The sequence below is a fragment of the Schistocerca cancellata genome, chromosome 4, assembly GCF_023864275.1.
Source record: "Schistocerca cancellata isolate TAMUIC-IGC-003103 chromosome 4, iqSchCanc2.1, whole genome shotgun sequence".
In the NCBI taxonomy this organism is placed as follows: Eukaryota; Metazoa; Arthropoda; class Insecta; order Orthoptera; family Acrididae; genus Schistocerca; species Schistocerca cancellata.
In genome coordinates this window covers 58,119,294-58,136,984 of record NC_064629.1, presented here as the reverse complement: position 1 = coordinate 58,136,984, position 17,691 = coordinate 58,119,294, and the positions used below count along the sequence as shown (strand labels likewise).

Below are 17,691 nucleotides of genomic sequence, written 5' to 3'. Positions count from 1 at the left end.
TATGCACATGCGTCACAGAATTCTTCCAGATACTTGGGAAACATTTCGGAGAGGGCAGCCCAACAGCTGCAGTGTGTCAGGTAACTTAAAAATGATGTCTTCCTTTACCATTTTGGCATTGTTAACTGCCCTGAGAAACTGAATGGGGCTGAACCTACATTACAAGTTTGTGGTTACGCTTGTTTCAATAGATCTAGCTTCAAAAATTTGTCACAAGACATGGCATTTGATGGAATCTCAAAGTTATTGGTTTGCAACTATCTAATTATAGAGCCCTCCCTGAATTCCATAGATGGATTTCATGATAATGGAGTTATAGTTGTGGAATGTGGAGCTTGATCTATTACAAAACCAGATGTGTTGAGTAATTAATCAATAATGTTCTTGAAACACTTTGTAGTGTTTCATATTCTTTAATGAATCACAATATCAACCACCTTTTTGCTTAATAAAAGTAACATTTTGCACAAACCAGTATCCATATCTGATGTGGTGTATCATAACCCTCTTTCCAGAATCAAAAATTATTTGAAGTCTATTCTTCTCTCCATTTCATTCTTGCACTCTAATCTGTGAGAACTGTGTATGCCTTGATGCCTCAGGACATTCTTTTTTTTTATAAAATTTTTATAAACCAAACTTTTTGGCAACCACTAAAGCAAAGCGGTTTGGTAAACAGTCCAGTATTTCACAAGTAGCTTATTTTTCCATAAGAATTAATCCTTTTTTCAGTATACTCCACTTTTCATAACATTTTGTATATGAAGCTCAATTTGCACATAACACATCAAAGGCTTGTTCACTAATATTGGGAATATCTTCCAGTTACATTTCCCGATTTTTCAATCTGACTACTACTTTTGGATACTGCATTTCCACATACACAAGTTTTTTTGTCTTAGGACTAAGTGGAAGAATTTGACTAATAGAAATTTCTGTAACTTTTCATAACATTTCTTCTGATGATTCAACCCTCATTGTTCCACAATATATTCTGGAAATTTATTTAACCACATTTCTCACAAATCTGTAAATCATACACTGTCTCACATACACAATCCAAAAACTATATCACAGTGAATGTCGTAAGTACTCAATAATGAATTGTAGAACATTTGTTACATGCAATGAGAAATGGTAATGAAAGCATGGTGACAACTGAAGGCAACTTAGAGCACAATTGTTTGGCAACACAACATCCAAAATTGTTGAGCACTAAATAAAGCTGTTGCGCAAATAGATCCATTGCATATCTGTCATTATTTTGCTAAAACAAGACATCAGAAAAACAACAAAAATCTGGCAGTAAGAACAGAAGACACATTTCCAGACTATGCATGGGAGATTATTCACAAAAATATGATCTTGTTTCTTGTCTTCCCAAAGAATGACTAACAGAGCAGATTTCATATTGAGTACATCTTTTCAAAGAAAATATAATGCATGAATACAAAATGATATAAGATACTTCTACCATTCTGATTAGGAGTGATACACTGACATGTGACATATGATGTAACCACAAGAGGATTTAACACAAGAATACATCGCACAGTCCAGATAGTGATTGTTGCAGTTGACTTGGCATGAAACAACTACAGATAGACTTATAAAGAAGCAGAAAATGCAAACAGTGAATGAAATATAATATTCCATTGAAAAAACAATCCAAGGATGTTCTACAAAAGCATTTCTTACCGTTTTGTTAATGGCAGACCCACTGAAATGTAAATCTTTAGAAGTCCTCAGGTCTGAATTTACATCTATATTAGTACTCTGCAAATCACTGTGAAATACATGGCACAGGGTCTGTCCTATTGTACCAGTTATCAGGGATTCTTCCTGTTCCATTCAAGAATGGAGCATGGGGAGAATGTTTGGATGCCTCTGTGCATGCTGTAATTATTCTAATCTTGTCCTCATGATCCCTATGTGAGTGATACATTGGGGGTTGTAGTGTATTGCTAGAGTCATCATTTAAAGCAGCTGCTTGAAACTTTGTTAGTAGGCTATCTTGGGACAATTTATATCTATCCTCAAGAGTATGCCAGATCAGTTCTTTCAGCATCACCTTAACCCTCTCCCACAGGTCAAACAAACATGTGACTATTCCTGCTGCCCTTATCTGTACATGTTCAATATCCTGTTGGTCCTGTTTGGTACAGGTCCCACACAACTGAGAAATATTCTAGAATGGGTCGCATGAATGATTCGTAAGCAATCTTCTTTGTAGTCTGATTGCTCTTCCCTAGTATTCTAGCAATAAAATGAAGTATACCACCTGTTTACCCACAGCAGAGCCTATGTAATGATTCTATTTCATATCCCTACAAAGTGTACACCCAGCACCCAGGTATGAGTAGGCCGATTCCAGCTGTGACTCATTGACATTATAGTCACAGGATACTATGTTTTTTTGTTTTGTGAAGTGCACAATTTTACATTTCTAAACATTTCAAGTAAGTTGCAAATCTTTGTACAACTTTGAAATCTTATCAAGATCTACTGAATATTTATGCAGCTTCTTTCAGAAAGTATTTCATTATAGATAGCTGCATCATCGGCAGAAAGTCTCAGGTTATTATTAATATTGTCTGCCAGGTCATTAATATACAACATGAACAGCAAGCGTCCCAACACACCTCCCTGGGGCAGACACAAAGTTATTTCTACATCTAACAATGACTCTTCATCCAAAATAACATGCTGCACCCTTTCTACTGAAAAGTCCTTAATCCAGTCACAAATTTCACTTGATACCCCATTGACTGAACTTTTGACAATAAGCATAGGTGTAGTATGAGTGAAATGCTTTTCGGAAATCAAGAAATACTGCATCTACCTGACTAAATTGATCCAAAGCTTTCAATATGTCATGTGAGGAAGGTACAAGTTGGGTTTCACATGATCGATGTTTTTGGAATCCATGCTGCTCGGGATTTAGAGGCCATTCTGTTCACGATACTTCATGTGTTTGAGCCCAGAATATGTTCTAAGATCCTACAACAAATCGATGTCAAATGTAGTAGTTTTGTGGCCCACTTTAACTAATTTTTTGTAGACAGGTGTGACCTGTGCTTTCTTCTGCCTACTGGGCATAGTTTTTGTTCAAGCGATCAATGATACATTATAGTTAGAAGAGGGGTTAACTCAACTGCAAATTCAATTTAGAATATGACAGGTATTCCATCGGGTCCTGGAGTTTTGTACAATTTTAATTATTTCAGTTGCTTCTCAACACCAATGACACTTCTACTCATTTCAGTTATCTTTCCAGTGGTACAAAGATTAAATTGGGGCAATTCCCCTGGGTCTTCCTTTCTAAAGCAACATTTGAAAACAGAGTTAAGGATTTCAGCTTTGGCTTTGCTATCCTATTTTAGTTCCTGTCTCATTCACTAGAGACTGGACACTAACTTAGGGGCCACTAGCAGCCTTTACATACAACCACAATTTCTTTGGGTTTTGTGAAAGATCTTTTGACGATATTCTGCTAGATTAGTCACTGAAACCTGACTGTATACCACTGAGGGTCCCTCCCATTATGAACTGTTCTACTGAGTACATATTATCCAGGGCATGGTCAATTATTCTTTGAGCCATAGTTCCTCTACATGCTCCTACCCTGTGCTGAAAGTTTCAAGTTCCCCTATGAGATATGACACTATCGATTTTTTAAAATCTAGTTTAGAGAGAGAGAGAGAAAGAGAAAGAGAGAGAGAGAGAGAGAGAGAGAGAGAGAGAGATTTTGTTTTAGCTGCCTTTTATAGTTTGGTACCGATACCGATTGTTACCACAACTGTGTCATGACCATTAATACCAGTACTGATGTCGACATCCTCAAGGAGCTCATGTCTATTTGCTGCCAGTGATCAATACAACAAACTGTTAACCTATTCATGATCATGTACATCTACAGAAGAGTAACTATAAAGGGCTAAGATGGCACAGCAAGGCCAACTTACCAATCAGTCTTAAGTTTATAAAAATTGAAAATGAAGATCTCAATTACCATTTACTTACTTGTTTGTTTATGTACTAACAGTGAATAGAGTTACAAAAGGACCAGTTTAATTTCAAAACCATTTAAAAAATTTCTGGACCTTGATGCTATGGCTCATTAACGAGTTTGTTAGTGTCAGGTTGAATTCCTGTCAGTTGTATCCTGATATCATGCTTGCAAATTCTGAAGCAATTTCTGTAGTTATTCATCATGTAAATTAGTGTATAATATACTTTTTTGTACATGAAATGGTGACAAATTGTGTCGTAACTTCAAATATTACCTCGGATAAATCATATAGTTACAAAATAAATGAGCTCAAAAATTTTCAGTATTTTGCTCTTCGAAACATTAATTTCAGAGCTATGATTGTGGGTCATTCTAAAAAAGTCCTCCTCAGACAGTCAATTCTTAAACTCTGTTAATGTTGACAGAAAAAGGATGTATCACAGTTTCCTCTTCAAATACTGCAACTCCATTTCATTGTAAGTACAGGTTCCATGTATACAAATATGAGACTAGTAAGATCATACAGTTTTCAGATCATTAAGCAAGAACACTCTTATATCATATCTCAGGGGAAAAATAAGACAACACTTGGAAAGATAGAGTTTAAAATCTCATTGACGGCAAGGTCGTCAGAGACGAGGCACAAACTGGATTTGGCAATAATGAGGAATGAATTCTCTCCTGATTTTTTTACAGTAACTGTCTTGGAACTTGTTTGAACCCTCTGACTGTGATAAGCTGCCACAGGAGTCAAATTGTGATTATATGTTAGTTATAATCTATGTAGTACCACTGGTGGACTCTTGTGACAGTTTATCCTTTGCTCTAACACCTACAGACAGTGTTTGCAATGTGCAGTACAGGGCATTGTTGTCAGTTCGATGCCAGCATTTTTGATGGATTCCGTAAAGGATGTAGATAACAAAAACCTCATTTGACCTACACTTTGGTTTTGTTTCTTAGTCTGTAACTTTTACAAGGTAGAATTATTCTTATTTTTCTTGTGCTATTGTCCCACATTGGCACAGTTATTAACTGATTTGACATGGTTAATTTAAGGGGTGGCTAGAAAGGTACATAAGCATTCACTGGAGGTCAAGGTGGACTTGTGAAATTGGATTCAGCAAAGCTTGCAGGTGGAGGTGACAAAGTTGGTGGAAACTCACTCAATGTGGACATTATGGCAATTGTAAATCCTATGTCTACAAGGAGGATGGCTAGTTGAGACCTATTTCAATGCTGAAGATGATAGTTTTATCAACCACAATGAGGTTGGCGTCATAAAAAAAGGGATCTAGGTGAATAAGATGAAGCACAGCTAGGGGTGAGGAATTTATGATTTGTTATTGAAGGATAATTTCTACCATAAAGTCAGTAATTACACCTATCAAGATAGTTCTACAGAGATACATTAACATAGCAGAGGCAATCCCAAACTATCTCTGCTTGCTCTGCACAACACTCCTACACTGTGATACCACATTTTTCCAAGACGTAGCACACTGAAGCCATTATTCTTGAACAACTCGCACATCGCCACATTAAAATACTATTGAACTTTTCATTTTCAGGGAAAGAATATGTTTCAGTCTATAGTCCAATTTATAAATTTTTGCCTACTGGCTACCAGCTTTGTATTTGTGCCACAAAAAAACCACTCCCCAACAAGATGATAGAAATCTTCAGAGAAAATCCTCCCAAGTCAAACCATCATTGCCCTCACACTGGACACGAACTATCTGTTTCGTATGTCACACTCTCAGAAAGACCATCACTACAACTTGCAGAATAAAACCCAAAGCAGAACCTAAATCCTGCAGAAGTAACAGTTGTTGTAAAACTTGTCACATTTAGGCCTCGAACAATAAAAATTAAAACAGGCTTGACTGGTCAGAGAACAGTTTCCCTTAACCAAGTTCCTATGCCAAAAATACTTCTTTATCACTAAGCCTACATGTCCACACAGACGATAGGGACATTGATAGGGAAGGAGGGAGGGTTATGTTAAAAGATGAAGTCATCAATTGCTATGAAATTTTGTACTGTAATAATGAATCTGAATGAGATTATGTTATTGTTTGTCACAGGAATGTGCATCTTCTTTGAAACACTGTTCCAGATATGTTTACAATTCATGTTCTTATTCAGATCATAAATTTTAAATGTAAACAGAAAATAAAATGCCACAGCTAAGTAGTAATCTTTTTTAAATAAACTTTACCACGTTTTCTTTTTCTGTAAAAAAAAAAAGTAATCATTAATGTACATAACAATGAAACAACTATAAAGTTTAATGCTTACTGCAAGCAAAACACGTGACATCAAATACGTGTACTTAGTATTTTACCTTAGTTTTTTCCCCAGTAGCACATTTGCATGTTCATCCCAAAGAAAACTCCACACACCAACTTTCTGCACATTATATTATTTATTATGCCTGTTATAGCTTATCTAATCGAGGAATGTCCTTTCTTTAATTTATTTATTACAGTGGTCTCCAAAACTTAAATCATGTCAAAAATTTGATGAAGCTGGAACTCATATTCTGACTTTATTACATATTTTTAATACAGAGGTTTTCATTTTTATGAAACTTTGGAGGCAAGCACCTCGAACAATGCCTACGGTCTATAGCTATCAGGTGATAAAACAAACAAAAAGGAAGTCTTATGTTCACGTTAGATTCTAAAAGTGGTTATTTTAATAATATCGTAATATATTAGTGTTCACATAATACAATAGTATTCACCCTCCTGTCTTTGAAGAATCTAGCTGCTATGCATAAAACTGCTTCAAACATCTGATTACTTTACAAAAGTGTTAAATATTTGCATTTAAGCATGTAAGTGAAAAAAAAAGTTTACAGAATGTTTGAAATTGTGCTTAAAGTTTGTCGGGCATTGTTTAGTGTTCTCATTATGAAACATCAGATGAATATAAACTGAGTAATTAGCACCCCATTTCTGCAAAACTAGTTTTCACACAACTCAATGTTTATGCTGTCGTATCTCCTGTACTATGTATTGTACAATGACATAATTTTTCTTGTACATTCAGTGATATAATGTTACAGTCCATCACCTTTTGGGAGTGCATCTGGGATATCCTTAACAGGTGTATCCATTTTTTCGGCTTATAACCTTTCAGCCATTCCTGAGATGAGTCTCTTGCAGGACTTTTAACACAAATGACTCACACTGAGAATGGTTGAAAGGCTGTCACTCAATATAATGATACTCTACTTAATAATATCCTATATGCGCTCCTGAAAAAGAGGAAGTATTTGATTTCCCAGGAAAACTTCAAGAAACAATAGGTAGATATTGTCTGCAAATAGTGTTCGCAGTAAAGAAGTACTAAATTAAAATGTCATGCCTGATGCTGAAGATTTAAGTAGAAACTGGTTTTTTATGAATCTAAATGTTTAGACTTCATATCTCCTGAACTGCATGTTGTACAATGACATAACTTTGCATGTATGTTAAATGGTATATATGGATACCCTCTGTAAACTATGTTGTGAACAGAGTTAGTAGTAAAGAAATAATAAAACATCATGTCTGATGCTGAAGTTTTATTGCAAAAACAGCAAAAATACTGTTAACGATAAACTTCTTTTCTTCCATCATTTTTGTGGTTGGTACCAGCGAGAAAAAGTTTCGTAAGCGTTTGAAATTACATGTAATCTTTGTCGGAAGTCAACAAGCGCTTTCATTCTCAAATACTGGATGAATTTAGTCTGTATATTTGCGCTCTCAGTTACGTTGCCTCGAGACAAATACATAGTTTCTAGCTGTAATACATGTCTTATTGTGTTATCTTTTAATGTAAGAGCATACTTCTAACTGAGCAGAGTATAACAGCATTTTAAATTTTGTCATTAAATATGTGGAGTATTAAAAATCAAACTTTTGTTACCGCTACACCGCAATCAGTAATGGGTTCCAGGATAGCATTTTAGTAATATAGATTGGCCAGTTTGAGGTATATGTTTGTGTATTAACATTGCAATCTACATAACGTGTTTGTATCAGTAGTTTTCGTATGTACTGACAAGGAGACTACAAGGAAATCAGTTTTTTGTAATACTTATATTTATGGTACATGAAGCTCAGAACTCAAATATTAACTCCCCAAAGCATATCCTGCAACTCTGAAAAGCTCTCAAGAAAATTGAGTTTAATACCTTACGTACGGGATCAGTTTATTCGACACCCCATGTGGCTCTGTGCAGAATGAACGTCTCCCACACAGGTGAGCGCAGTTTGATTCCCAACTGGTGCAAATTTTTAAACAAAGGTGCATATTCCACAAGAATTTTTGTGATACATAAAGTAGATAAAGATGAAAAAATTGTGCATGTTTAATGTTAACAATCCTTATTACTAAAGTTTTATAAAAAGTAAGTAATTCAGAATTTATATTTGCGATGAAACTGTATTTTTGCATGCAATATGTAACTAGAAATAAGATATACATTTTTCAGAAAAATTATAATGACATATGTGTTAAGTATGCACACAGTTGAAGAATTTATATTTAAATGATGTAGATATTCGAAATGAATAGAAAAAAAAGAAAAACAACAATGAACGAAATTAGATTCAAACCAGCTATTACCAATCTCGAGCAGTACCGATTTCTTCCCCATTTTTAAGCATTTTACACATTGAGGAAATACTTGTAGAAGATGCACCTTTGTTTAAAAATTTGCATCGGCCAGGAATTGAACCTGTGCTGCCCAAATAACAGGCATGCATTTTACCACAGAACCATGCAACCCGTCAAAAAGTTGACCTGACTTCGGAGTACTCGAGATGCTCGGAAAACTTCACAGTCATTTTTCTCAAGAATTTTTGGGAGTTGCATGGAACTGCTTTGGCTAACTGATATTTGAGTTCTAAACTTCACGTACTGTAAGCATAAAAAATACAAAAATACAACTGATGTGTGGTCCCTTTGTTAGTTTATACACCTTTATATTTTTAATCCAAATTGATCTTGTATCTACACAAGGGATAGGCAAAATAATGTGAACAGTGGTAGTAATGGGATGTTTGTGTTTGACGGTCAACAACACAAGTAAGACACGTGTCATGCATGTTCAGTACGGACTAGGCATCAGTGCAGGTTGTTTACAAGTAGTGCACACTTCTTATTTGCACACAGAGGCCAAGGTTTCAAGAGCAACTGTTTCAACAGTCATGACAGCCTACACAAAATATGAAAGACATCATGGTGTAAACATAACAGTGGGCGCAAATCAAAACTAAATGGCAGAGATCGTCCTACACGAACACGAATTGTGTCAAAAGAACACAAAACTACTGCAGTTTAAGTGACTGCCAAGCTCAATAGCCATCTTCTAAACCCTGTGTCTATCGACACTGTCCACTGAGAGCTCCATAAAGCTAATATTCATGGACGAGCTGCTATACCGAAACCATTAGTGACAACAACCAACGCAAAGCAGCATAAAACATGGTGTCAGGGGCATAAATCCTGGACAGCTGATCAGTGGAAACATGTCATATGGGCAATGAGTCAACATCAGGCCAGGTTTGCATCTGAGAACGCAAAAAGAAGCTTACAATCCTGATTGGTTGATTCCAATGGTTAAGCATGGAGGTGGAAGTGTGATGGTGTGGGCAGCGACATCATAGTATTCTGCTGGTCTCATCATTACTCTCAAAGAGCGTGTTACAGCCAACTATTATGTGAACATTTTAGGTGATCAGGTGCACCCCACGGTTCAAATGCTGCCCCCAACAATGATGTCACATTTCAGGACGATCATGCACCCATTCACACAGCCAGGACAGTACAATCATGAAATGAGGAGCATGTAACTGAACTGCAGCGTCTTCTGTGGCCAGCACAGTGCCCAGACTTGAACATTATCAAACCCTTGTGGGCGGTATTGGAGTGCAGACTCCGGAGCAGATTTCCACCTCCCTCGTCCTACAGGAGTTAGAAGAAGTTCTGATCGAAGAGTGGCACAACATTCCGCTGGAGGCTACACATTATTGTATGCCGGTATTCCAAGAAGAATCACAGCTGTATTATGGGCAAATGGGGTCCAACCCCTTATTAATAAATCACTCCAAAGTAAGTACAAGTGTTCATGTTATTTTGCCTATCCCCTGTGAGTATTCGCATATAGAAAGATATCATGTCGATATCTCAATATTTTGTGATGACAACAGCAGTAGTACACCACGACATGGAAGTATCAGTACAGTATCAGAGATAGGCAAATATTCATGCATATGGTCTCTATTCATGCATGTGGTCTCTCGCTAAGTCATAAACTCAAATTCATATTTCCGTATATCAAGATCAATAAACAGTGAAAACTGTACATTGAAAAACCTACAAATAAGTAATGTACTTTGGAGCTTAGCTCCAATTCCATACAGGCCACCATGAAACGAAAGCAGCTCCATTGCAAAATCAGTGTATTTTTGTGCGCAAATGCAGAGCAATATGGTACAGCACTGCAGCCATTTTCTTAGATGTACTCTGCCTATTAACCAACGCAAATTATGACAATGGCACCTTTGATACTGGAGTTCTAGGAACATTGTATAGCTAAATTGTGGATTATCCACTGTTTCACTTGTTTCTCCAATACATTTTCATTTCAACCTAGACCTTTCATTGTTACATTTTCACTTCATAAAGATTTAATATCACTAAACATTAAACACAGTCCGTAACTCATCCGACAAACAATGAGGTCTTTAAAATAATGTCCTCATTTATGTCTCAAACTGTATACATAGGACAAGCAGATCTCACTGCCACACATCTGTGCACTTGTCATTATAATATCAGCCATTATCATTCAATGAAGCCTGCAGGAAAATTGTTCAAATGGTTAGGCTCATAATTCTGCAGTTAAGCTGATCAATGCTAAAGGACATAAAAGAAAATATAAAGAAACCATGTTCTTAATAAGGTCATAAACAGTAAGTGAAACAGAAACAACAGTTGTCTATAAGCTGCACATGCAAAAAAGTTATTTGATTTAGAAATTAAAATTTGCAAATCTTTCCACAATGTTTACAAAGTCTTTAATACTATTGTTTCCATTATGCTATTTGCCATATTTCTGTGGCCACTGAGAATCAAATCACAGTAGGTTATATTGAAACCAACATTTGACAAGCTGACTAATAATCAAATCTCAGCATCATACTGTTCTTCAACTAGCCTTTTAAATTTTTTTGTTTTGTTTCAAAACTAAGAATGTATTTCAAATATTTCCTACCAACTGTAATACCATTTTCATTAACACACCACACAAGTACATTAAGAATCTAAGTGGGTCCATAATAATAGCTTCACTCATTTGTGAACTGATAATAGTTGTCAGAGTTCAGTACCACACTGATGTGTACTTCAAGCTCTTGTCAAAAAGGAATATCAGAACTGGCAACAGACACACAATATTTTGTAGTAGTGAGATCTGACCAATAGTTTAAAACTCAGATCATCAATGTCCAGAACAATTAAAAACAAAATTTATACACATGGTCTGTAACACCAGGAAATGAAAGCACATCTCACACAAAGGAAACAGCATTGCAAATGTCTTATGACATTGGATGCTTGTACTTGTCCTAACACACGATTCTGATAGATACGGCATTATTGAATTTACTGATCTTACAGCATATGATACAAATACCATCATTATTTGTTCACACAAAAATACATCTACAGATAACATAATGGTGAAAATTTTATCATTTCATATTTTGGAATTATGTTACCAAGTACCAGATAGACTAACATTACATGCCTCCCAGCTACAACTGTTTTAACTTTTCTTTTGGTTGGACTGGAGACTGGAGTGTGGTGGACCTTTCTAATTTACATCACTCATTGGTAATCACAGATATTTGAGGGTTTTTTAAACAACAGAAAATCCAGTTTGGAATATCCACAATATAAGGAAAAGACATATTGTTACTTACTGTAAAAGTAACACATGAAGTTGCAGACAGGCACAATGAAAAGACACCTACACACCAGCCTTTGAGCACTGGATGCAGAAATGGAAAATGGAAAAAAAAAACACACACACACACACACACACACACACACACACACACAAACTTGGGCTGGAATGCAATGGCATTCTGGCCTGAGCTGCAGAGATGGTAGTCATGTGAACATTGCATTACCCCTGATCGAAACAGTCCACTCTTTCAATATAGTGTTCTTGTCAGTAATGTGTTAAACACCAAATGTAAATAACTCCCTTGTTTTGCATAATTTCTAAACATACAGTTTAAATAAGAAACACAAATTAGGATCCATTGCTTGAGTATATACAAAAAAGCAAAAAAGCTTAAAGTTTCTCTCATTGGAACTTACTTCCTGTCTCCATTTGCTTTCGCAATGTAACCAAATATATGTGCAAAAGAATTTGGAATTATGCCTTTTAGTTCAGGAGCAGAGGAGTTTCCTTCCATTGTATATGTTTTTCCGGTTCCAGTCTGCCCATATGCAAAAATTGTTCCATTATAACCCAACACTACTTTGTCTACTATTGGCCTAGCAGTTTCATTGTAAACATCAAGCTGAAAGACAACCACAATAGATTAATATAATTTTTACAAAAATAATGTTAAATCCTTTAAATAACTATTACTACACTGATAATATTATGACAGTTTGCAAAAAATAAATTGACAAATGTATCAAAGCAACATCCAAGAAAGGTATTGCTACACAAAAACACAAAGCTTTCGTTAACTCTCTGCAATAATTAATAACAAAAATATTAATAAATACCTGTGTTGCATCTGTATCAAATACAACGTCAAAAGTAAAAATTTTTGGTGGTTCTAGCTCATCCGCTTGAGGATTTACAACAGAAATTGTTGCATTAACAGAATCTACAGTAGTAATTTGTCGATAACCAGAACTTTTCTCTTTCTCATTCATTGGTCGGACTCGCACAACAACTCTAACGTTCTCAACAACTCCATCTTCAGCTTTCTGAAATGAAAACATTTCAATATTGTTAATTACAGTGTTTTTTTTTAATATATAATTGCAAAATGTAACCATCAGTGACTGACCATGTTCAAAATGGCGCTAGCATTTATTGCACCTCTCTTGCTAACCTTTAAAGTAAGAGCTGGATCAGCCGATAACTGCAATACTACCCGTCGGATTTGCCCTGTGACATAGCTGTTTTGTGTGTCATCACCGAAGCATGGCATCAATGAAATGGATTGTGTTTGGAGAAAGCATCTCGGAGGAAGTGATTGCGCACTCTAGTATACAATATCTGTGTTCCTAATTTATTTGTAAGTGATGTCAGTGTGTCACTGGACTTTTCGCTGTGTAGTACTTGGTGTTTTCAGAGGTGGTGGTGGTGGAGGTATAGGTGGTGGTGGTGGTGGTGGTGGTGGTGGTGGTGGTGGAGGTATAGGTGGTGGTGGTGGTGGTGGTGGTTGTTGTTGCCATTACTGGCCTGTTAGTGAGGTATGTTAATCTTGGTAGTTACTGGCTACCGATTTATTATTGGATGTGGAACTGTTGGTTTGTCATCTCAAATTGGTTCGTTCTCTGAATTTAATTTCGTGCGTTTGTCATTTATTGCTAGGTATGGATCTAATGATTAAATTTAACAGTTGTTCATTAGTGTCTGTGATGATCGAGGATATGGCAGCAACTACAAAATTTCTACAGCTATATGGCCTAATCACAAAGTGTGCGAGGTGTCTTCAGTGTGGTGAACTGATGAAGCTGACGAAATTTTCTGCTTTTTGAACCAGGAATCAGTACACATGGTGGTGCCATTGTCATAATATTTGGAGGTCCATTAGGAGGGGTACCTGGTATGAGTAATCTAGGTTGGCCATTCAAGATGTTGCTTTGCTATTGTATCATTGGTGTCATCCTGTGTCAAATGGTTTTGTGCATATGATGCATTTGTAAATGATGGGTGTATTTTTCACACACGTTCTTTTTGCCATGAGATGTGCATGGAGTCAGTACATGGTGTCTTCTGGAAAGGGGAGGTGGGGGTGGTACTTGTACGAATTGATGAGTAGCAATTGGGAAGGCAAGGCATGGAAGGCATGATTGACCTGTGGGAATGTGTGTGTGGGGAAGGGTGTTATGATTTGGTTTCTATGGTCGAAGGGGCACTAAAGGGGTTTTGTTCACGTCAACAGAGTAGTGTGTAGCAGGGTGTCCCCTATAGTTTCCGGTTAGTTTTCTTCATATAGGGTATTTGGGCTCCAGGGCTTTTCATCATTTAATGGTAAATCATAGTGTAGAGATTAATGACAAACAATGGCGGTTTGTAAAACTATAGAGGGTCATTGGGCGGTGGTGAATTCTTTTAATGGAGTGGGAAGAGGATCTCTTCTATTCTACAATCTCATCTTCATGAGTGACTGTGAGGGGTAAGTTCGTTTTTATGTTGTTTCTGGTCAAAACTGTAATACTTGCCAGAGATCTGTCTAGTATACAGATTTTCTGCGTATTTTCTTGTAACAAAAAATGTGCTACATATGGAGTGAATATAGCTCTCAGGATCTGGAATACATCAATTTATCAAAATCTTTATTCCTTATTCATATTCACTGGCTTCCAACTTGCAATCAACTTGTCAGGTTACATTACACCTGATCTCGGGCTACGCTACAGATCTGTCTGCCAATGTTACCAAGGTTTCAACAGAAGGATGATATCACACTCAGACCATCATTTTGAAATATATGGGCAGTGAAAACTGTCAGCTGAATGCCTTCCTACCAAATGCAACATGCTTAAACATTCAACAGCTAAGATCACATGAATATTTCTTTATTTAAGACAACTGGTTTTTACAGACTTTGCTGTCATCTTCACATATTAAAAAAACTTCTTGTTATGAAATATGTTCACTGTACAAAAATCAGCACATTATAAAAGGTTTCCGCTGAGTTTTATCCACATGACTACTTCACACAAGAGCCAATGTGAAATGAACATGTTTCATCGCAAAAAGATTTTTTAAGATTTGAAGATGATAGCAAAGTCTACTGAAACTGATTGTTTTAAATAAAGATATATTTATGCAATCTTAACCCAACATTTAAAATTAAAATAATGTCACTGTTAGTATGCTAGGTAATTATTTAATGGTATAGCAGCTACATATATCAACTTTGAAGTATGGTCAAAAACATAACATTTAATGGCATGACAAATGAAAACAAGAATGTAAATAAGATAGAACCTGTATGCCATATGGTATATACACTGTGTACCAAAATATGCATGCCATAAGCAACATGTGAATCTTCTCACTGAAGTAAAAAACCATGTTTTAGAAGTTACTGCTCTAAGGGTGATAGGTCGAGGCCAGTTTCTTCTGTTTCAATGATTGAAATGAGGAAATCTTTGGATCGAAAGCTCTGTTCATCAACTGCAAAATATTATGTCATGGATGTCAGCACACTATAAGTTGCTACAGTCACTATAAGAGGATATCCATTTCACTGGGTTACTATATTCCCAAATATGCAGTACATACACACAACCTTCTCTGGCTTTATGGTAACAGGTAGTGCTGTATCATCTGGACCATGCCCTATCTGTTCAGGCAACTTCAGGATCTTGTGTAACTTTACACTGTATACTGTGAATACACTCACAAAGCAAACACAGATTTTTGTTTTTGTTTTGGTCTACAGTGTCGAGCGACGAATCCAAACAATTTGAAATTGTGGCGCTGACAAAAACCACTGGACAACGAGGAAGCTGACCATAGACAGAATCATCTAGGTGACATTGCGTGGGAAGACATCTGCAACTGGCCACAAACAGAGCTAGACGATCAGTTTACAGAACGTTGAAGTCTGCAAGTACCTACACAACGGCCAATAAAATAGATCTCTTAGATACACCAACACAGCACCATCATAGTAGAGAAATATCAATATACAGAACACATATGCTCGATTGTATACACACAATGACAGGAACTACTTACATAAAACCGCTAACCACTGTTAACAACTACGACTTGACACTAAAAACAAATTTAAATTTTTACACTGAACTCGTGGTATAAGCCCGGTCAAAATGGTGAATAAGAAATATGCAAATACTAGACAAAATAATGATCAAGGCGGCATTTAAATACTATCACAAATATAGCCTTTAGCAGTGGATGAAATAAATACATTCTCTCCGGCATCTACTAGAGACCCAAAGTAACATTAAAACTTACTGCTAATTCTGAGTTAAACTGCTGTAACAGTATAATAAATGTAGAAGCATCTTATAGTGGAAAGGGCTTACGAAATACAATTAAAGTTAAACATGGAAATGCTAAATGCATTAAATCACTTTAAATTTTGAAATGGGTAGCTACATCCATTGCTCATTTAGTTAGAGCCTGTATTATAATAAGTAAAACAGAGTAGAGCATTTGTCAGTTTTATAAGGATTGCAGTCTTTGTAATGTTCCTCAAAGAAAACATAACGGCTCAATAAACTGTCGTCACAATTCCATGTTTCACAACAGCTATACAGACACTTTACATAGTAAAAATGTTCGGTTATTTGTGAAAAATACAATAATGTCTGTAATAATGCAGCAATAAACAATAACGATAGCTTACCATCATGACGATCGTCCCTAATACCAAAACACAATGTTCCAACAGTTGACAAGTGATCACTTACTACTTCTAAACAAACGTGTTGCCAACATCTGACAATAAACACAACACAGATTACTTTTGAGAACTCCAGAGATGTTGTTGTACAGAGACGTTGTCAGCCACGGCCGCCTGTATTAGGCCGTGTGTCAGCGAGCCCAATCATCGCCCGCAGAGTATCCTCCCTAGTCCCTACTAGAGGGCGATGGCTCAGTACTACGCTACTACTCATTTGTCGCTGGGAAACTCGCATCTTGGCCCTGGGCAGAATGTTGTTTAAAGGAAGTAACAATTTGAGACGTAAAATTCTTAATATCTCCGCTATTGCCAGAAACAGGTATTAAATTAAAACCAAATCTGGGCAGTCATCAAATAAGTTATGGTTGCTTGATGTCTTTCGGCAGAAAGGTATGGTGATATATATCCCTAATTTTCTCACAAAGGGGTAGGGCGTTATTTGCAACGTATTCCCAGTCAGTTTTGCAAGGCCACAATCGCCTTCAATATTTCCATTTAACTACACAATATTGTAGTAGCATATGTTGTGCTAAATGTGTGGGAGCCCAAGATACTTTACAGTGCTCCCATAGCGGAGTGCTCAGATGTTTGTGTTGCAATGGAAATCACGCTGCCACTGACTGTTGTTGCCCAATTTACCAGCAGTACATGGAAGCCAAGGCACAGCGAAGCCTATGGTACTTCTCACACGATTTGATACTCTTTCACAGTGTCCATCATTTGTACAAGTTACTGCTGAGATTCTTCCATCTCGAGCGCTCTTCCCTAGTGACTGGCGTAAAGTATGTGAGCAACCAGAGGGTTTAAAAATGACAAAAAACCGACTCCACATGGGACCTAAGCACACAGTTATAGGTTCCAGCTCTCAGATCTTACAAAACCGAGACTTTCATTCGCACTCTGCACAAGTATGCTTCTTTTGATGTGTTTTACAACTCTCAAGGTCATCAGGGCTGAATACGAAGCACTCCATACCTGCCT

At 36.6% G+C, this 17,691-nt stretch overlaps 1 protein-coding gene across 1 annotated transcript in view; it reads right to left on the bottom strand.

Annotated features, from left to right (window-relative positions):
- The window catches only part of LOC126183811 (kinesin-like protein KIF3A), a 118,242-nt gene extending 101,466 nt beyond the window's left edge, over positions 1 to 16,776 (bottom strand). Inside the window, exons 1-3 of the mRNA XM_049926059.1 lie at positions 16,654 to 16,776; positions 12,818 to 13,024; positions 12,398 to 12,603 (exon numbers count right to left, since the gene is read on the bottom strand). Of these exons, the coding sequence (XP_049782016.1) occupies positions 12,398 to 12,603; positions 12,818 to 13,024; positions 16,654 to 16,659 (419 nt within the window). The 5' untranslated portion in view covers positions 16,660 to 16,776. The remainder of the gene's footprint in view (positions 1 to 12,397; positions 12,604 to 12,817; positions 13,025 to 16,653) is intronic.
- Between the last annotated feature and the right edge of the window lie 915 nt (positions 16,777 to 17,691).